This window comes from Mus pahari, chromosome 18, assembly GCF_900095145.1.
Source record: "Mus pahari chromosome 18, PAHARI_EIJ_v1.1, whole genome shotgun sequence".
Taxonomy (NCBI): Eukaryota; Metazoa; Chordata; class Mammalia; order Rodentia; family Muridae; genus Mus; species Mus pahari.
In genome coordinates, this window is record NC_034607.1 from 44,884,806 (window position 1) to 44,908,074 (window position 23,269).

At 38.0% G+C, this 23,269-nt stretch overlaps 1 protein-coding gene across 2 annotated transcripts in view; it reads right to left on the reverse strand.

The window, feature by feature from the left end:
• The window catches only part of Prkd3 (protein kinase D3), a 72,352-nt gene that overhangs the window by 33,256 nt on the left and 15,827 nt on the right, over positions 1-23,269 (reverse strand). For both annotated transcript variants that reach the window (XM_021217613.1, XM_021217612.2), the window contains exons 3-5: positions 3,899-4,037; positions 2,015-2,146; positions 225-382 (exon numbers count right to left, since the gene is read on the reverse strand). In XM_021217613.1, coding sequence (XP_021073272.1) covers positions 225-382; positions 2,015-2,146; positions 3,899-4,037 — 429 coding nt within the window. The remainder of the gene's footprint in view (positions 1-224; positions 383-2,014; positions 2,147-3,898; positions 4,038-23,269) is intronic.

Below are 23,269 nucleotides of genomic sequence, written 5' to 3' on the forward strand. Positions count from 1 at the left end.
GTGAAAGGAGGCTCACACAGTGATCTATAGAATAATGCAACCCCAAGGGACACACAATATAATCTACTGCTATTGGTAAGCCTTGTCATCATTATTATATTTAATGTGCCTTAAGTGTAGGAACATTACTGTACTCCGGTATTACCTGTTCTAGGATGTCATATACCTTGTAAAATCACTAGGAATAACTAGTAAAATGTCTTCTACGACCTGAGAATACATACGTCTTCACTGAGAAGGGGCACACACTCAGGCTGCAGGGGTCTTGGAACTGAGAGGCCAGGTCCTGGCAGAGATACATTTGACAGACGTCTCTTTCTTACTCCACTGCAGTTATTTGGAATCTTGAAGGCACATCGTTTATGATAATTTAATCCACAGCCTAAATATATTTTAAGAGTAAAATATAAAAAAATTTGAATATAACTATTTGAAATAGGACACATAAAACCCAGTACTTCTTTATTTTCACCAGCAACAATACCAACCTTAATTAATAACTAAGGTAACAGATGATGTGGAACATAACAAATTCAAGACTAGGAAAAGTATGTAGAAAAGTTTATTTAGAAAAGTTAATTTAACTAGTGAATCTTGACTTATGATAGCTAACATAACAACCTGGAAATTTATTGGAAACATAAACTACTAGAATCGTCCCTAAATCTACAGCCTCAGAACTGCGGAGGTTGAATCCAGCAAAGCATGCTTTATGACACTTGGCAAAAGTTTAAGAGCTACTACTGGCTTCATGCACTGTCCAGTGGCAAACTGTGACCTGTGTGAAACAGACGTTCTTCAATGATGAGAAAATTATATGGAACTCAAATTTTGGTGTTCGTAAATATAAAATGATAATAAATAACAATATAGAGTATTAGTATTATGTAATTATACTACACATAATTATATCATAAAGTTGTATGTGTGTCACATGTGTGCATGTATCTGTACCTGAGTATGGAGACTTGAGATGAACCTCAGCTCTCATTACTTAGGAGACATCCACCTTGTTTTGGGGGCAGGATCTCTCTTGGGGCCTGGAACTATAAGAAAACCCTAGGGATTCCCTTGTCTCCTAACGTCCAATACACGTCACCACACCCAGCTTTTTACAAGGGTCCTGGGGACTGAATTCTAGTCCTCGTGCTTGTGTGGCAAGCACTTTACCAACTAAGACATCTCCCTTACTTTATAAATATGTTTTATTGCAACACAGTCTACTGTTTATTTACATATTATCTATGGTTAATTGTTGAGTTTTTAACATTTTTTAAAATTTTTCTATATATGAATGTTTTGTCTTCATGTATGTATATGTAGCACATACATGCCTGGTGCCCTTAGGCATGAGATCCTCAGGGATTAAGAGTTACATACAGCAAGGTACCATGTGGAACTGGATTTTGAACCCAGATCCTCTAAAAGAACTGCCAGTGTTCTCAGCTGATGAGCCACCTCTCTGGTTCCTACAGTTAGTTCTATACTCCAACAGCAGAGTTAGACACGATAGAAACCACAGCCTGCAAAGCCTTAATAAAGTATTTCCTTGCTGGTACTTTACAAAACAAGTTAATTGGCCCTCCACTGTTTCTTAATCAGACTTAATGTCTCATGAATTGCTATGCCCTAGCAATTCTAACTTACAACTTGCCAAATTTACCACTGTATGGAAGAAGCTAAAAATATATTAAAACTCTATAATAATAAGTGGCTAACAGTTACTAAGCCACTGTTTTGTGTCAGATATTTTATTCACGTTACCTTATTTAACCATTTATGAAATGGGTAGAGCACTTTTCACAGAGAAAGGAGTCTCCAGAGCAGTGGATCAAGTTGCCTATGCAAAAGAACCAGTAGGTGGAGGCAAAGGAAAGGCGAGAGTCCTCCTCTCCGCAGTTCTAAAGCCTTACTACCTAGACACCAACTATGAATTTCTGTCTTTCACTGACAATTCAAAAATGCAAATGTAAAATCCTTTTTCAAATTAATACACAAATTGAAAAGCACTAACCTTCACATTTTAATCCTTGGCGTACCAGTCCCCAGAGCATTTCACCACAGTAATCACAAAAAGTAGGTGCTTTGTAAGAATGCACATAGAGAGCATGAGGGCGGATCTGGAAGTCTTCTACTGTGGCTAAAGCTTTAAAAGAAATAAAAATAAAAACAAAAGTATTCAAGTATATTTAATAATTGCAAATTAGTTAGGAATGGTCACTATATCCATTATATATGAAAATACAAGGTAACTTCTCTGAAAGTTTTATATGACCACAAAATAAATTAATTTTAGCATTTAAAACTCTGATTTAAAATGTTTACTTAAAAAAATAAATTATTGTGTGTCACGTGTTAAGGGAGGAGCAAGTGTCCTGGCATGCGTGGAGGTAAGAGGAGACCCAGTAGGCATGAGTTCTTTACTCCTACCACGTGTGTCCCAGAGATCAAAGCCTTTATCTGCTGAGCCATCCTTCTGGTCCAGTACTGTGGTTTTTAAAAACAGCTCTTTTAGAAGTCCAGCAGCTTTAAATGAGTTATGTTCCAAATAAGCCAAGTTGGAAATCTGTAGGCTAGGTATTCTAAAAGCATTGTCTCATAACAAGATGGCAAATAGCTATTTATTACATCTTCCTTAGCCCATTAAAAACTGCTTAGGTATAGCACTATGGAACTCATTGTCACGGTGTTTCTGTAAAAATGGACATTGAGTCCACAGGTGACCAGGACTCCGCTTTTCTCCATGAGCAATGAAGCAGTAGATCAAACCCTACTCTCTCACTTCACCTGAAAGTCACTAGTGCTGTTCCTGCGGTTTGATGACAGGATCACAGGCAAGAAAGAATGAATGCTTGAGATCATGACCTTAGAGGAGACCAGCAATAAATCTCCTGTGAGTGAAGGGGAAGACTGGTGGGGGGGGGGGGGAGAGGCTGTGGTGTAGAATGATCAATGCAGGGGGCCAGGGAGATGTAAGAATCAGAAACACAGATGAGAGTTGTTAGGACCAGTAAGGAGACACGATGGCCAGAGAGGATCTCAATAGGCTAAAAGATGATTACGGGAGGGCAAAGTGGTCAGGCTGTGGGTGTCTGTGACCGCTTGCTTCCTCTCTCTCTTTTATTTTTTTATTTTTTTTAAAGACTTATTTATTTATTATATGTAAGTACACTGTAGCTGTCTTCAGACACCCCAGAAGAGGGTGCCAGATCTCGTTACAGATGATTATGAGCCACCATGTGGTTGCTGGGCTTTGAACTCAGGACCTTCGGAAGAGCAGTCAGTGCTCTTACCTGCTGAGCCATCTCTCCAGCCCCCGCTTCCTCTCTCTTACCAGCATTCTTATCTTGCCTATGGCATTCCTCTGCCCCTCACACTACTTACTGACCATCCTGCCCACTTGACGTTGGGTAAGTGGAAATGGTGGGAGTTAGGGCACAAGAGGGGCAAGGCAGGAATGAAAATGGGAAATGTCTACTGGGAACAGGAAGGGAAGAGGCATTTTTTAAAATCACACAAGTAACCAGCACTGACACTTTCTCTTCCAGGTCTTTAATATTTCTCTGTTTATCTAGATTCTCTTTTTAGAACCTTAGTTTTCTTTTCCATGCTTTTAACAGAAATGGGAAAGGAAATAACCATTATCTTACTTTATGTTTTTAACCCGTAGAAAAAGAACTTCTTTTCAGTTTAACTGGAGATCCCTTAAGCTTCAAAACACATAAGTAATTTAGTTTGTTTTTCTACTTTCTCAAAGTGCTATAACCTTCCTGAAAGTGAAAAGCATGCAGAAACCATGACTCCATGTTACAGAAGCAAGCCACTACCCAGTGCCACGGCCAAGTGCAGCGGGCCACTCTGTGGGAGAAGAGAAAGGGGGAAGCGGCCATCTGCTTACCTGACAGGACAACTTCTACCAGGTCCCCTTCATGTATTTCATCTGCCGAGGTAATCAGCTGCAAAATGTTTTCTGAGTTCATGTCGTGGCGAAAGAGAAGAATTTTATCATACATGCCAAAGAATCCACACTCTGGAAACTGAAGAAAAACAGCCCTGCATCAATATTCCATAGCTTTCTGCTGTTACAAATAGTCTATAAAAGAATTATGAAGTGTCCTGGCATAATGCTAGTTACTAACAACTCTTTTAACATTTAAAAGGTGAACCTTGTACTCAAATATCCTGGTTAATTTTAAAGCTCAAAAACAGAAAAGTAAATTTGCAAATAAATAATCATTACCTTAAAACACATGTGTCTTACAAATCTCAGATCTCTAATTGCTATAAGACAACATCATCTTCTACTGGTTCTGTTTTTAATCCTGAGAGATTAGTTGTTTCCATTCATTAGAGCTACACTGCTCAGTACATGATCAGTTGCTGCTATTCTCTGGATGTGATGTGTAAAATGTTCATGTGTTAATGTCCTAGGAGGTTCTGGAGCCCTTATGTGCCATGAATATGTGGGGTCTGGGGACAGGGAAAATCTTAGAGGGGACTGACTGTACACCTCTGGTGTCTTCTGGACTATTTCCTGCTCTCTGATGGAGGATGGACAGTTTTGCTCCTGCTATGGTGTGCTGTCTAATGCAATGGAATCAACCAATTGTGGGCTGGAGCCTCTAACACTGAGCCAAAGTATTATTTTTCTCTATAAAATTGGTTATCTTAAATATTTGCTATAGCATAGCTCTATATCATAGTTATTTGAATCTGAAACAATTAAAATTAAATAAAATTAAAATATATTTCCTTAGTCACACTAGCCACATTGCAAGCCCCTGACTGCCACTGTAGCTGCTATACTGAATAGCACTGAAATAGACACCTACATCATCTCAGGACTAGCTGAAGACCAAATAATTCTCTAACAGTAGTCACAGAGTGCTAACTTCAATTCAAGTATGCATCTAGTATCTTAGGTCTGTTCACTGCAGTTACAAACACAGGACTCAACAGTGCTCTAAACAGAGGCTTGAAGATTTTCCCACATATGCCCTAAATGTACTAGTCTAATGAATCTACATTTATAATACTTAGGACATTCATATATGGAACAATTATGAAGATGTGTTTCCACTATTTTGAAGGAAGTAGCTTAGAGTTAAAAGTTTTTGTTTAAGAAAGGGTCTCAGCTTGCAGTCCTGGATGGCTTAGAACTTGCTACAGAGGCTGGGCACCCTCTTGATTTCTGGGGTTAAAGGCACGCACCATCATACCTGATGAAATATTAGGAATTTTTAATATTTGTCTTACAAAATAATTTCATTTTTAATCAATTAAAAATATAAAAGATGTCATCTATTTTACTAATGCCTTGCAACATGCTGTTGTAGGGAATTCCTTGATTCTCAGAAGACAACACCACAGCTGTCCTTTAATAAACAATATAGTATGGCACTGGCTTGCGCTCAGTGATCTGACATGAATCGCTCACACCAAACTGTAAACGTGCTTATCGCAGGGATGCTGTAGACAACATGGCTTACATACTTCATATGGTGGTACAACTTGGTGAGGAATCACAAGAGACACTTCCCTGGCTTCCTAGTGTGGCACTTGACCCTGTGATTAGACATGCTCTCTTACTTACACAGCCCCTGGGGAAAGCCGACAACTTTGTAGCCCACTCTTGGCAGTCCCATCCCTTATGACAGATGCTTAAGACACAGTAACCATCCCAATTTTCCTATTTATTAGCTTATTATTGTACATTTTTTCCTACTAGAAAACCCTTATACAACACTCAAAAAGTTTTCAAATCTTTTCTAAAAATTATTTTTGCTAAGTTGAAAACTGTGGCTTATTAGAAAGTTAAGGGTTTATTTGTATTTTTAAAACATGGCAAATAATGACAAAATATAAAAATACTTAGGATTTTTATAATATCAACTCTACCTTCAATTATCTGAGTTGTCAACAGTATTTATCATAGTTTAAACTAAGTTTTAATGTATATCTAACATGGTAGTTATTTTTAATTGAAAAGACAGAAATAAAAAATTATATTTTGTTTAAATTCTAATTAAAAATTTACTATGCTAAATGATTAAATAGGAGACCAAAACAGCTTTAGAACTTAGTTGCACCATCCCTTAATATTAAAAAAGAATTTCATATTTCACCTTCATAAGAAAATAAAATCTTTAACCAAAATTTGAAAGAATAAAACTGATTTTTAAAATAGCATTTCTGGCATATTTGCTAAATTCAAGGTATTTAGCAGTTGTAATGAGAAAAAAAAAATCTGTATTTTCTAAAAGTCTTCCAAAAGCTTACAATCTAACAGGGAAAAAATGGAAATAAACACAGATATTAAAAAACAGGATAGTAAATGGCAAATGAAATACAAATAAATTCTAGAATAAGGGCAAATAGTAACTGAGAAACTCTACCAGTCCTAGTTATAAAGCGGGACACCAGTCCTGCTGGCTTTACAGGGAGGGGTCAAAATTGAATTTGTTGATGACTGTGTCTAATTCCTAGCACTGTAATTAATGAATGCGAACACTTCAAAATATTTTATATTCTAAGAGGGAGGAGACAACGGCCAAAGGCAAGATGGTAAAGCCAAGCGATCTTCTAGAAACAGCGCTTGAGATTGGGCAGGAGAAGCCTTGGGCAGGATAGCTTTTCCAGATCTGAGTTACACAGTAAGGAACTGGAAGAGGCGCTGTTTCTCTCCAGCAAGAATAGGTGGTTAGTCCCAGCACTCGGGAGGCAGAGGCAGGCGGATTTCTGAGTTCGAGGCCAGCCTGGTCTACAAAGTGAGTTCCAGGACAGCCAGGACTANAGGCAGGCGGATTTCTGAGTTCGAGGCCAGCCTGGTCTACAAAGTGAGTTCCAGGACAGCCAGGACTATACAGAGAAACCCTGTCTCGAAAAACCTGGAAAAAAAAAAAAAAAAAAAAAAAAAAAGAATAGGTGGTTAGCCATCTGGTCACTAACCCTACCCCTCACATAATTAGTCAAGACAAGTCTCAACAGTGAAAGAAGGAAAGCAACATTTAAATAAATGTATAGCCTAGAGAAGATATAAACAACAGTGCAATAGACGTGCTATCTAATGGGTAAAAGGAGCATGAGCTAGAGTAGAGTGTGGCCCAGTGTTTTTCCATACTGCCTAGACCAAGCCTCAGCCCCACACAGATAAATGAATACACAAATACCCTAGCACCCATAAAAGAGTGCAGAAAATATTACAAATAATTATTTAAAATAAACACTTGTATATCAAGAGGCTGAAAGATGTTGGTGATGACAATCAAAAGTCACTTCAAGATAAGTAAATATCTTCACAAAATACGTTTAAATCTGACAAATCACTGAATGACTAGAGCAGTGGTTTTCAGCCTGTGAGTTTTAACTCTTAGGGTCATCTAAGACCCTTGGAAAATACAGTTTACATTACAACTGATAACATAGATCTTTGCATTATGATTCCTAACAGTTGCAAAACTACAGTTATGAAGTAGCGACAAAAATACTTTATGGTTGAGGTCACCACAACACAAGGAACGTATTAAAGATTCGCAGCATTAGGGAAGTTGAGAACCACTGGACTGGAGGAAGAGGTGTAATGACTGGCTTATGAAAAAATCCTGTTTGTTAAGATAGTTAGACATTACCTGAAGGCAAATGTCAGAACCAAAATAACAGAAAACAGACTGATAAATAAGGAAAGATCAAATGTTGTCACCGAAGTTCAGGGACTCACTGTGGTCAATCTTTAAAAACACCAAGGTTTAGAGGCATGATTATATTAAAGATAACCATCTACAAAGAAACAGGAAATTAACTACAAGCACAGTTTTAAAACATCTAAACAACATACAAAATAAGCAGTTAACAAACAGTTTCTCACACTGCAGTTTTGTGAGTTTGATAGGATGCCTCACTAGTTGAACTTTCTGATGTTTATCTCATTTTAAGTTGGGCTTGGGGATTTTGAGGAGGTAGGCTATACAGGTAAAGAGACATCATTACTACACTCTAGCAAGACTGAGTGTGCCCAGAGTTTTACGGTCTGGGGATAAAACTTAGGTCTTCACACTCACATAGCAAGCAGCTTACTAAGCCATGACCCTAGGCCCTGAATTCAAATCTTATTATCTATTAATAATCTTAACTATGGTTTTCTATTTGTAAAATACAGCATACGTGGCAGTAACCATGAAAATTAAACCAATTACTGTAACATAAAGAACTTGGGTTCCTGATGAGTTGGATGTGCTATAAACATTAGCGTTTATCTACTGTTTCCAATATTTCGTTATTATCAACAACAGCTGGTGAGTACCACATACTTATACTTTTACTACTTCTAGAGTATATGTATGGAAATAATTTCTCAGTATTTCCTAAGTCAAAGTATACATATATATGAAACTCTTAGATACTGACCAATTGGTCTTCACAAAAGCTATATCAGGTTATATGTCTACATGCAAAATATTAAGTTTGTGGGGAGGGGAGAGGGCTCAGTGCTGGTCCCACAGTCAGGCGAGGACCAGAGTTCAAATCCTAGAACCCATGTAAATGCAAGGTGTGTCTGATGGCCTTCTACAATTGGAAGGTGAGATGGGAAGTCCCCAGAGCCAGCTGACTAACAAGACTAGTCGTATCAGTGAGCTTGTGAGGGTGTGACAGGAGAGACCCCGCCTTGACGAAGGAAAGCACAGGACTGACTGAGGATGGCTTTGACATCAACCTCAGGTCTTTAAAGCATGTGCACGGGCCCACACATGCAAAATTCATGCAAATACAAAACACAAACACAATACACATGAAAATGGAAAAGAAAAGGTGTTTTTTTTCACATGCTATTTTATAAGTGCATTATCAAACTTGTTGCTCTCATATGAAAAGTGGTACTTCTGTGTAGCTTTAACTTGTACTTGTACTTATCCCCTTCTACATATGCGGGTGGTATGCAACTGCAGTCATGTTCTATGTGCATTACTTGAGGAATGAGTCAGGGTCTTGCAAGTCTAGGCAGCTTGTCCCAGGATCCCCTGATTCTGTGTCTCCAGGTAGCTACCATGCAGGCCTCTGTGTAGATTTTGGGAATCATCTCAACGCTGGTCCTCATGCTTATAGGGAGAGAGCTTTATCCACGGAGTCATTTCCCCTTGTCCTGATTTGTATATGTCCATTACACAACGCTGAGCAGCATTCATATGCTTAAGATATGCTATAAGAATTCATTATTGATATTTTTTGCCTGGGTTTAATAGTTCATTGATCCTCAAAACTCCAAATTCAACTATTCCTCAGAATTATTTTTTCCTCTTCCAGAATGCTTCTTAGTACATAGGGGCTATGTCAAAGTCATGGACAAGCCAAGCACAGAGGTACACACACATAATCCCGGCTTCTAGTGCTGGAGGCAGAGGATTCAAAGCTCAAGGTCACCCTTTGATAAACAGGGATTTGGAGGCTGGCCTGGACCACATGAGGAAAAAAAGGCATGAACCAAACATTAAAAACCACAAACAAAAGCACTTTATATTTCAAAATCCATCAAAAATAACCTGCCAGTAAATACACAGAAAGCGGAAGCTTTTCAAAGATAATGGCTTGTTTTTCTAAGCTATACTTCAACAGAATAAGGAATAAAGGAAAAAGCCACTCTCCACTCAGTTGTATAATTTTAAAGGGAAAATATATTCTCGAAAAATAAATGCAAACAAACTCTTGTTTCCATTTGTGAATCTACTGTTCTCCTTCGCGGGGCAGCAGAAGGACAACTGCCTTGCCACTGCTATTTTCTAGGTACCCTTAAAACATAAGACGTGCTGGGCGTGGTGGCACACGCCTTTAATTCCAGCACTCGGATTTCTGAGTTCGAGGCCAGCCTGGTCTACAAAGTGAGTTCCAGGACAGCCAGGGCTATATGGAGAAACCCTGTCTCAAAAAACAAAAAACAAAAAACAAAAAAAACCAAAAAACCAAAACAAACCAAAAACCAAAAACATAAGACGCCCCCAAGAAATGGTCTATACACCTTCTAACCCCCCCTCCCATTCTTATGGAGGAGATCAAGGGCTCTTGGAACAAGGAACAGGACTACCAAGGAAGCACTCTGGAACATGTTTAGTAGCTCTCAGCAACAAGCCCAGGCTATAAGTATGCTCCTATAGAGCTCCCAGCTGGGTCTTTGTGCATTTCTGGTTTCCAGAACTTGGGTTTGGGAACACTTAGTAGGTACGGTGTGGCAGAATGCACAGGACAGCTCCAACATGGGACTATCTGGACCCAGTTGCTGGTTAAAGCTCAAGCTGGAGAGCCCTGCTGTTCTGGGATGAAAGTGTTTGTCAAAACTCTAGAGTCGGGGGAACGCGGATGGGAGTTAGTAACCTCCTAAAAACACAAAGCCCGTGTTTCCTTCCTTATCCTACCTCAGTCCTGATTAGAAGGGGAAATGAAGGACAGCTAAGGAACTAAGGATTTAAAGCATTTTTTAAAAGCCTTTAATTTGGCCTGTTTCTAACAGCACTCTCTCAGTAACTTCTCATTTTATTTTATTTTATTTCTTTTTCAATCAATAACCCCCTGCTTTGTGCAAAATGAAGGCTTTCCCTAGTTCTAGACCAACTGTGGCAAAATACTGAAGCCTTGTCTCATAAAAATCTCATGTCACTAACTTCTGTCAGTGGAATGTCAGATAAGGTAGGAAGCTTGCAAAACTTTTATTTTACTTGGCAAGATAACATTTGCATGTTAACAAACAACATCAAAATTCAATATTACCTGAGTGAATTATTTACCTATCATTAAGCATTTTTTAAAAGATAGTATAAAAATGAGAAACCCTTGGAGTTTTAACACACATATATTTTTGTTTTCATATAAGAGAGTGAAGTATACCAATTTTAGTTAGAGGTTGACACACGACTGTATATATGGAATACAAATTGATTTTTAAACTTGAGACCAAGTACATCTTTACAGTACATCTTTAGAACTTACACTAAATGCCAGTAAACACATACGAAGGATGTTCCCTTTCCAAGTTTTCTCAGACTCCCTGAGAACCCAGAACTTAGTTATTTAACTGGGACTTATTGAAAATTCTGTTTATTATTCTGTAGAAACAAGACTAATATTAATTTAGCACCAATTCTGGAAAGTGCTTAACCATAGGGAAGAATTCCAATGATAATTTTCATTTAAAGCCAAAGTCACTAGTTTAGAGAGGCAGTGAGGGCGGACTCAACAGGAACCTGAATTGATTCTTCCCTTTTCCCGCTTGTCTCCAGTGCACATGCTCAATTCAACACCCACACTTCTGACATAAACCAGAGAAATCTTTTTTCTTTCTTAAATACACTTTTTCCCCTTGTTTTGTAATTAGTTCTGAACTGTCTTTAATGCCCAGACCTTCCCTCTTTTAGCTAAGATTGTAACCTGAATGTACAGCAAATTAACTTTCCCATCAGTTTAAGTATTTAGTAATGACTGCCCAATACTGTTTAACCTAGATAGTATGTGTGCATATATATATCTACATGTATATGTATATACATATACACATATAGACATACACACACATATATGTACATACACACACATATATATATATATCAGAAAGATTAGAATGTCGCCAAGCCACTGCAACACAGCTGTAGTAGAGAGAATGGGGAAAGAAAACAACACAGAATGACAACTCTGTTCTAGAAAACAAAAGACACAGCTGGGGTTTTCATCCGCTAAGACAGAACTGAAAATTACACCCAACTCATGTCTATAGACAATGGATTCATTCATTCAGACAGACCAAATCACCCCTCAAGTGCACTGAATATTTGGTCTTCAGATCTAGTATTCAAATGATCAAAACTAAAGCCAAGTATTTTAAATCACCTAAAAGCAGACAGCTTTAGTCAGAATTTCAATTTTACTAAATGCCATTATAACTCAAATGAATTGCTTTCTACCAACTTCCTTTCTAATTCCAATTACATCTAGTTTTTTCATTTAACAAACTAACAGCAAGAGTAGCTTTAGAGGGTTTTTTTTAAGCCTCTTATCAATATGAAAGCAAGTAAACATGGGAGTTAACATCCACTGTGTAGTCATCCCATACCAGACATAGTGAATAGACTCTCCCATTTTAAATAAACATGTCAGAACTAAAATTAACATATGTGTGTGTGTGTGTGTGTGTGTGTGTGTATATATATATATATGTATATATATATATCTATACATATCTATCTATCTATCTATCTATCTATATATATATAGTTTTGTTGACATGCTGCAACTAAATGCTGCAACTCTGATGTTCACTAAAATTTTAAGACATCTATAGAACCAAGGATCTTTCTAAATTTAGAGTCTTTGAAGCCACAGGTGCATTTTCTGAGCATCATGGCCCAGGACTGCACTAAGAACTTCCTATTTAATCACCACAACTCTTTATAAAGGTAGACATTCTAATCACAGGCTTGTAATGTGACACTCAACTGGTCTGGCTGCCACACTTGCCCGGCTCAGCCCCAGTTCTACTGCTGCCAGACTGCATTCTAAGGTCTGACTGCCGGTCCGAATACCTCCCTGGGGCTTCCTGGCAAACACACTTTCTCTTTAGTATATACAACCCTAGAAGGTAGAAATCACACTGGTGTTCATTTTGCTTTGAAAACTATGAATAAACAGGAATCTAGGAGTTTGAGGGCAGCTCAGGGGTAGAGTACAGGCTTAGCACACACAAGGCCCAGGGTTCAATCGCCAGCACCCCATATATACACATGTTCTTACACAGAATAAGGAAAATGGCCATTATTTGCACGATCTTGTTTTTTAGTATAAAAGCAAATAAAATGTGTCCTCTACTAAATGTTTACTGAGAGTAAGGCATTTCTGAGGAAAGACACGAAGAAGCTAGCACTGACCTCAATGTAGTATGTTGGAAGGCTTTCAAAGCTTTAAAAAAAAAAAAAAAGGAAGTTAAGTTTTGGCTAATGCTAACAACAACAACAAAAGAAACTCCACCTCACTCCACCCTCAGGATGTGTCATGAAACTGGATGAAATTCAAAAAGTGACCTCTTTTGGTCATATCTAAGTTTTAAACAAAACAACTAAAAATGATCTACTAGCTATAGAGATTTTTTGGGAGGGAAAAAAAAAAATCTTGCCTTTGTCAGTGTTTAAGCAGGTCTGTGCTTAGCACAATCCGTGAATCGCTGGTATTTCATGAGATTCAACCACATTCTTCAGTACACCAGAGACTAATTCTGTCTTTACTCTAGTTGCACACACAGTACCTAGTCTGTAGTCGTTTCAAAACGACGTCAACCATGTTCTGCTTTGCTTGTTTATGAATTTATTGAATTGTCCTGTGAAATGTGTCATCTGTCCCGATGTTTTGTGCGGTTGGTGTGTTTCTCCCCAACATGTGAGCTCTTTATAGGGGGAGGGCACTGATCTTATCACACTTGCTGTGTTTTCCACACTGAATTTTGTCTTATTATTTTTATAGCTGACATTATGGTTTGTTGACCTAAAAGTGAGTTATCCTGGCACAGAGCACTCAGCCAGCTCCGTTTTATATTCATTCTCCTTTGACCCCAGTTTGCACATTTAACTTACTCCCTCCGGAACTTACTGGACAGAGGTCAGCAGTAAGTCCCATCCACACTTAAAACAGGTTTTCAAAAGTCAATTTATGGGAAAATGATGCCCTTCAAAAGGTTTTTCTTTTTTTGTTTCTTTTCCATGACTCCTTTAGCACATACCTAAAATAAATGTGTCACAGACTTCCTAATTCCTGCTTAAGGAGCATCAGACTCCAATTGCTGCATCTCCCTTTCTATTTTTCAGATTTTTGAAATTAATGATCTTGACGACTTTAGAACAACATCATATAAATTTCTAACGAACATTGTCGGGGGGACCACAAAACAAACAAACAACCCCCCCCCACACACACAGAGAAAAATACCAGTAAGATCTTTAAATTAAAAAAAAAAAAAAAAAAGTAAGCCGGGAGTGGTGGCACATGCCTTTAATCCCAGCACTCGAGAGGCAGAGGCAGGCGGATTTCTGAGTTCGAGGCCAGCCTGATCTACAAAGTGAGTTCCAGGACAGCCAGGGCTATACAGAGAAACCCTGTCTCGAAAAACCAAAAAAAAAAAAAAAAAAAAAAAAAAGTAATTTGAGAAATAAAAATTATATATTATTTGTCCCTTTTAAAGATAAAGTATTCATATTACCTTTGAAAAGACACTTCAAAAATTCTTTTTAACAACGTATCTTTTAGTGAGCATTGGTGGGCGTTTTGCCTGCATGTATCTCTATGTGAGAGTGTCAGATCCCTTGGACCTGGAGTTGCAGACAGTTGTAAGCTTCCATGTGGGTGCTGGGAATTGAACTGGGCCCTCTGAAAAAGCAGCCAATATTCTTAACCACTGAGTCATCGTTCCAGACCTAAAAATATTTTTTTAAAGTTTAAAATTTTATTATACTTGAGATAATTATCACTAAGTCCTATTCTTTTCTAAAAAGCTTTTTAAAGATTCATTATTATTTTATGTGTTATACATGTGTCTACAAGTGTGTGTATAGTGTTTGAGTGTTTAGTGTTTAAGTGTGTGTCCATGTATGAAGTGTTTGAATGAGTATATGTGCGTGTGCGTGTGTATGTGTGTGTATGTGTACCATATGTATGCTGGTCTGTGAAGAAACCAGGAGAGGGTGTCAGATTTCCCAGAGCTGGAAATATTGGGAAATAATCTCTAGTTCTTTGGGAGAGCAGCAAATACTCTCAACTGATATACTATTTCTCTATCCCCTTTTCCTCTATTATTATTTTATCGTACGTGTATGGATGTTTTACTTGCATGTATGTCTATGTACCACATGTGTGCCTGGTGTTCTTGGAGATCAGAATAGGATATTGGATCCCCTGATACTGGAGTTATGCATGGTTGTGAGCTACCAACCATGCATGTGAGTGCGGGAACTGAATCCGTCCTCTGGAAGAGCAGCCAGTGTTCTTAATAGCTATGCCACCTCTCCAGCCCCATCTGACTCCTTCTGCCTTAATGGAATTACTTGTGTACGTTGGGTTAGTTTTTCTGTCCCTCTTCTGATATCATATGGCCTTCTATAATCTCACTTAATTGTTACTATCCCTTTTGGTTCTACAGGCTCTTCCTGGTAGTTTGTAATCTTGGGAGATGTAAAGTCAACACTAGAATATCTTGACTGTATCTGATAATAGTCCTAAGTATATAGAAATTTTATAAAAAGCATTTACTCAGCTACTGCTCAACCACAGTAATTAACTGACTAGCTAACTCAGCTGAACTCAAAATTTATGAGATTCTGAAGTCACATATTATCACCATTAATCTAAAATAACCCAACAAACCAACATTCTGAGGAATACACTGAACTATTTCAAATAAACCACAAGCTTACACATGTAGCTCAATAAGATTAAATAAATTACACAAGCGATATCAGCAAACCCTGTAACTTCCCACACCAGTAAAAGGAGCATCTGAAGTGCTAATAGAAAACTGAATAACTTATACATCAAGGAAATCAGTAATCTTTTTTTTTTTTTACCCTTCTCCTTCCTCCCCCACCCTTCTGAGAGTGCCTTATGCTTGCTCAGGCTAGCCTCAAATCCAAGACCCTCCTGCATCAGCCTTCAGAATACAGTGATTATAGGACTGACATTATACCCAGCGGAAACAATTATCTTCTACATGGGATAACACAAGATTCTGACATGTGGACATTAAATAAATCACAAAATTGACATGAACCTAACTTGGTAGCAGCATTTAGCTACTTGTAGATCACCACTCACCAGTTCTACATACTGGTTCCAAAACAAAGGTAACTACCTTTGTTTTACAATTAGGATCAAATTAATAAGTACCACTGATAAGTTAGCATTTACTATGTAACTACTATGTGTTAGGTAAAGCACTTTACAAACACATCTAAGATACATGTACATGTATATACACATACATAAATGAGTTAATATTTTCAATCTCACTTTTCACATAAGAAATCAAGGCCATATAACTCGTAAGTGGTAGAGATGAACCTCAATTTGACCAAAAACCTATGTTTTGAAACAGGACATCATACTGTTTTTTTCAGGAGTTTCTTCCTTTATTCAACTATGAAACATTTGGATATTTGTTTATTGTGGCTAGATAATGTCTGACTTCATAGAGCTTAAGGACATATGACAGGTACTTCCAAGCTTAAGGGCAATTGCAATCAGCAATGAACATTAAAATGCAGGGTAGCTAGGCTGCCAGTACTTAAGAAAAGGGAAGGTGATCCAAGCAGTGGGGCTATGAGCATAAAGTCCTAATTAATGAGCCAGGATGTGTCTGAAGCTTAGGAATGCTGACCACACATATGCCATGGGAGTCATCACTGTATTTTGTAAGTAATAATGGCTTACAGAAGCAATCACATATTTCTGTCACCTGCTCCTTGCTAGTAACCACAGATGTCTGTCTAGCTAACTGCTAGGAGTAAGAGGGAGAAGAGGTCACCATGAACTTCTTGAGTAACTTGGGCAAGCTTACATAAAATTTGCAGCACTACTCGGAATCACAGTCACAAAAATTTATTTATTTGACCACGAAAGGGAAAGAAGCGTTTATGTGTGTTTAAACGCCTCACTTCTGCTCACTTGCTGACTGCCAACGATGTTAACAGCATTTTGCTTTATCCACGCTACAAGCCACCAGAGAACAACAGCAAGGCACTCCCCACACCTGAGGTCTATTTCTCCAGGTAAAGTACTATAGTGGATGGTGGTACAAGCACAAAAACAAAGGTTAAAACAGGCTCTCCTAATTCTCCAACAAGACAGTGATCCTTAATCGGACATTCGCTCATCTTTTACGTACCGTGATTAGGGGGAGGGAAAAAGCCTTCCATTTTGGGAGTCTCCACAGGATCTAGCACTGTGACTGAACACAGGAAGAGCACCACAGAGACTCATCCGACTGAAGCAGTAAGCAGCAGATAATGGAAATCTAGGCAACTAACAACGGCATCATTCTACCTAGCTCTTTACAGACTGCCAAACAGAAAGCACTCACTAGCTTTTATTTTCTATCTAGATTCAACTATCTTATTAACCTAGAAATAAATGTTGAAGTTTTGAATTACACGAGTATAAAAAGCATTCCTTCTCTGGTGAATAGCGAATGAGATGTCAATCTCATATAAAAATATACAATTTAAGTATTTCAAAGCATTTCCTATTATCATTTATCTGTTTAAGTGTATTGATTTGCATTAGACTAGAGGTTCTGAAGACTGGCTGAGTTAAAACTGTATTATTCAGGTAGGCATTCTAGGCTTTAACAAGAAGAATTAACAATCTACAGTGGATGTTAAATAAAGTAACTTTAGGCAGAAACATACATAAAATAATGTTATTTCTTGGCTGACAAAAGTAATGTGAAGAAAAGCGTATAGAAACCTACCCTATACTTCCCCTAGCACATCAGTTCTGCATCTACTAATTCAGTGTTTGTAGTAACTTGTGCAGCCTGACTATGGTGAATAATGAGAACTGAAAGTATGTAGAAACAAAATATGTGATAATAATAGCACAGATAAAAAGGATAGAAATACAAAGGTCTGACGTACACACTGACATACACAAGACATTCTAGGCTACCTTAAAAATGTTTGTAGTATCTCAACTAAAAAAAAAAATCAGATGTCTGTAAAATACCAGATAATATTTCAGGTTTAGAGGGCCATATGGTATATGCTGTACTAACCTCTGACCTTATGTAAATGAATGTAATGCTGTGTTTCAACAGAACTAGAGAAGTAGATGGCGGGCCAGTGTGATGGTTAGATTTTAATTGTTAACTAGATAAAATCTACATTCACCTGGGAAAGGAGTCTCAATAAGGGACTATCTAGATTAGCTGGTTGTGGGGGGTTATCTTGATTAAACTGAGGTGGCAAGGCCAGAGCACACACACACACTGTGTGGAAGCATTCCCTGGGCAGGGCATCCTGGATTGTGTAAGAGTAGAGAAAACGGAGCTGGGCACTGCATGCAGTGTTAACTCACTGCTTTCTGTTCTTGACTAAGGATGTAATGTAAGCAGATGTAATGTTTCTACTGCCTTGACCTTCCCACAATGATGGACTGTCACCTGGATTGTGAGGCAATAAACCCTTCCTCCACAAGTCAAGGTGTTTCAACAGGAAATGAAACTAAGATAGTCAGATTTGGTCAAAGGATGTAGATGGCTGACCCTTGCACTAGGGCAAATGCTAAAAGGAACTTTTAGAAACTACTAAACCAAACCAAATAAAACAACAACCACCAAAACAGGAGGAGAGAAAATGGAAATAATTCAAAGAAGGCAGAAGGAACACATATTAAAAATACAGCAACTTCTGTCATACAGATGTTTCTTGACTGATAAGGCACTTCAGAGTACACTTCTAATAGCCTGGGTATAATAAATTGAGAATGTATTTAATTCACCTAGCCCAGCAAACACATAGTTTAACAACTGAGTACACTGCAGGAAAACAGTTGTTACCAGTACACTCCTTAGGCTGGCTGGTAGCTGTCAGCACTCAGCCTTGTGAAAGTGTTATACTGTACCATAAACTTTCAAAATTTGAAGTATAGCTTCTACTGTATACACACTGCTTTTTTTATGAAGTAGAGAAGTCCTAAGCAAAATCTTTGTAAGTAGGAGAAATTTATATATTTAATGAATCTATATTGAAAACTGTATTAAACATGAGTGATCTTAACACTTAAGTAGTTGACTGAATAAACTTGAAACATACAATCAACTATGAAACCTACATAAAATTATAAATAAAGATAGAAGTGTACAATGAATGTATGTACATATATATACACAGACACATGTCATGTGAAAAGACATCACAATGAAAACACTAATAAAAAGTTGTTTTAATACCAAAACTTCAGAACAAGTTATAATTACCACAAATATATATATATATACTATGAGCTAAATGTGAGCTAGATTGATGGCTCAGCAGTAATGAGTACTTGCAACTCTTTCAGAGGACCTGAGTTTGATTGCCAGAACCTATGTCAGGTACCTCTCAACTACCACAGCTCCAGCAAATCCACTGCCCTCTTCTGACCTGACGGTACCTACATACACACTGTGTATGATTCTCCCATCTTCCTATCCACCCAGAGGCCCACCTGCTTGTATACTTGGTCCCAGCTGGAACTGTTGGGAAGGATGTGGAAGTACACTCTTATTGGAGAGGGTGTATCACAGGGTAGCTTTGATGCTTCAAATTCTTCCTGCTATCCCCACTGCACTCCCTGCTCCTTCCAGTTTCTGGATCTGGAGATGAGCTCTCAGCTGCTGCTCCAGGGCCACAGTGGCCATGCTCCTGCCACAGAGGTGATGGACTCCTATCACTCTGGAACTCCAAGACCCAAATACAACCCTCCTCCTGTAAGCGGCCTTGATTGTGATATTTCAATAAGAACTAAGACAATATGTAACATTTACAAAGTAGCATATGGAGAATTATACATTATAAAATAAACAAATTGAAATTATTCATGTTCTCTCTCTCTCTCTCTCTCTCTCTCTCTCTCTCTCTCTCTCTCTGTGTGTGTGTGTGTGTGTGTGTGCATGCGCGCATCTCTACATGAACATGGAACATGCCATTTTAGCTGGCTAACTGGGACCCGTCTGTTTCCATCCATCCTGCACTGGTGCTGCAGGCCATAATACAGGAAAAAAAAAAAAAAAAAAACAAAAAAACTATTAAATAGAGGCCAGTTCACTGAAAGCAAAATTGGTAAACTATGAGCCAAACAAATAAAGGAAAATAAAAAATTAACAAGAACCAGCCCTGATCAATACCAGGAATGAGTGGTTCACTGGAGATAATACAGACTTAGAGAGACATTAATAAAATACGATGTGAAACTTTTACTAATGATTCTGAAAACTAAAATTAATTTCTTTTTATACTCAAGGCACTAGATGTATCGATTGTTTTCTACTGTCATAATGAGCATCATGATGCAAAGCAACTTGGGGGAGAAAGGGTTTATTTCACTGTAAAGCTTACAGTCAGTCCATCATGGAGGGACGTCAGATGGGATGGAGGCAGGAGCTGAAGCTGAGCCCACGGAGGAACGCTGCTTATTGGCTGGCTCCTCCTCACAGCCTCTTCAGTTTGTTTTCTTATACAACCCAGAAATGCGCCCAGGGCAGCACTGCCCACAGTGGACTGGGCCCTCCCACATTAATCATTAATCAAGAAAATGTCCCAGACTTACCTATAGGCAATCTGATGAAGGCGATTTTCTCAACTGAGGTCCCTCTCTACATGTAAGTCTAGCTCGGGACAAGTTCACAAAAAACTAACCAGGACACCAAGCTTCACCAAAGAAATATTAATTTGAATAGTTCATGTCTAGTAGATACAAAAATTTAGTTGAAAACAGCAGAAAGGAAATCCTGGTCTAGAATGGTTTCACTGGTCAAGTCTATTAACACTAACAATATTAATTTCAGTTAAATTTTTTATTTAACTGTATTTAGCAAGTAGAAGAAGAGGAACATTTTCAGTTTGAGAAGCCAACATTAACCTGAGGAAGGGACAGCACCTCAATGGTAAAGTCCATGCATATCCGTATCCCAAGACCTTGTTCAATCCCTCGCACCCTTCCTCAAGCCACATTCTGCTGACACGCAAATCAAAGATATGGAAAGAAGTAAAACTACAGGCTAGTATCTCTTATGAACAAAGGCAGAAAAAGTAAAGAAAATATTAATAAATCAATTAGAAGAACTGTGAAAAAGATAATGTATGGTGACTACATGGTTTGCTCCAGGAATTCAAAGATTCAGCTAAGGTAATGTGCCATGTTAAGAGACTAAGAGAAAAACACATAGCTGTCAGGGAGTGGGGAAGCACTAAGACATTCCCTAGAAAAAGTCTCCATCACCTGGAGGAGGTAGAGTCTCCTTAACCGGATGAAGGACACCTTCAAAAATGCACACCTTTCTGATTGTTTAAAGACTGAAAGATTTTCCTTTTACAAATGGAAACAGGATGCACATGCATTTCTATTCAAAATTATGCTGGAAATTCTCACTGCCAAAGCAAAGAAATACAAAAGCAAAAGCCAGAAAAAGAATGAAATACTACTTGGAAAAAAGCAAGATTCTATAAAGACAAAATAATCTAACAGAAAACCCTAAAGAATCTTCAAAACAAAGCTAAATGTGTTTAGGAAAGATAAGGATATATCATAAAAGCCTGCATTTCCATATAACACATGAAAAATTATAAAGAAAAAGTTGTATCAACAATAAAACATAAAGCTCTGACTAAAAATAATATCTACAAAGTTTCAAAAAAGCCTTTTCCATTGTGTAAAAACTGGTTTTAAAATTTATATGGAAAGGTCAAGGATCAGATGAGTAAAAGATTTTTGAAAAAATAGATAAAGTTGAGGTCTTCAGCATTTGATTTCATGGGGGTTTTATTTGTTTTGTTTGTAAACAAAAGAATTCAAGACAATATGAAACTGTTAAGTATTCAATGTTTAGGAATGCCCAAAATCTGTATAGTCAACTGACTTATTACAAAAGGTATTGAGTAATTCATTGTAGAGAGGACAGAATTTCTAATACAATCCTAGAAAAATGATGTATATGTAACACACATACAGATGAACTCTAACCTTAATGTCACGCCATCTACAGAGTTAACTTGAAATCACACTTCCCATGTTAGCATTCACACACCAACAGCCACACACATCACCTCAGAAACTGGATCTTTATAATTGACCATGTGGGGATGAGGTTATCAGTGTGAATTGAGGCAGCATGACTGTGCCCCTCCAACGCTGATGAAACTAGAGAACATTATACAGGAACCGAAATAAGGCAAATGCAGAGATGAATACTATCCATCTTCTTGCTTACATATAGAATCTCAAACTTTGGGGGAATGGCAGGACAGGGAAGTGGGAGTGGGTGGGTTATTGAGCAAGGGGAGGGAGGAGGGGATAGGGGAGGTTTTCAGAAGGGAAATGAGGAAAGGGGATAAAATTTGAAATGTAAATAAAGAAAATATCTAATTTTTAAAAAAAGAAAAGAAGACCTTGGAGGCAGAGAACAGACTACCAGAGGCTAGGGGAGAAGATGAGAAAGATGATAGTCAACAAGCCCAAAGTCTCAGTTAGACAGGAAAATACGTTTAAATTCATTTGTGTCTGAGATTTAGTGAACAATGTGCTGAGTGTGTGTGAACATATTTAACAACACTGTTGAGTAAGTTTCAAATGTTCAAAGCACAGGAAAATGTTAAGGCAAAACATATGTTATACACTTGTTTTAGTTATTTGCTATTTAAAAGTCGTATCACTTTGTTTCAGGGTTGTATGAAGAACTTTTACACTCAGTAATAAGATGAACAATATACTCTAGTATAACCCTGAGAAAAAACAACCTGGGGAAGAAAGGTGTTATTTGGCTTACAGATGACCATCATCACGGACTGAGAGAAGTCAGGGTGGAACCACGGCGGAAAGCTCTACTGTTTCTTCACGCCTGCTCAGCCTCTCTCTTATACAACCCAGAACCACCTGTTCAAGCAGGCCGGGCCCTCTGATATCAGTTACTCATCAATGCCTCAAAGATGTGCCTGTGGGCCAATCTGAAGACAGTTCCTCAACTGAGGTTCCCTCTCCCAGGTGACTCTAGTTTGGGTGAACTGACAAAACAACTTACCAGCATACAGTCTGTTTAAACTTCATGTAAGAAAACATCAATTTCAAATATATCCGCAAGGATATACAATTTAAAATCAGAAAGAGGAGGCATTACATACATACATACATTACATTCAGCAACCTGACTGGATAAATGAAAAAGGCAGCTGATAGCAAGTGTGAGCAAGGTGGGGAAGGTGCACAGCTATCTTTATAAATCAGTCTGGTAAGGCATCACAAACACAGGCTTACTAAATCCCCGGCCATTATACTTCTAAGTAGACATACAAAAGCCAACATGTATTTACAGCTTGTAATTGAGATTGTATGAGAAGGCTGACAACAACTTGACTTATAACCACCAAAACTGCAAACAATTCTAGTGTACATCAGTGAACAAAGAAATTAGGGCATAGCTAATACAACACACTAATTCAGCAACATAAAGAACTATAGCAATACAAGAATATTAATTTTCAAAACACTTCTATATGATACAATA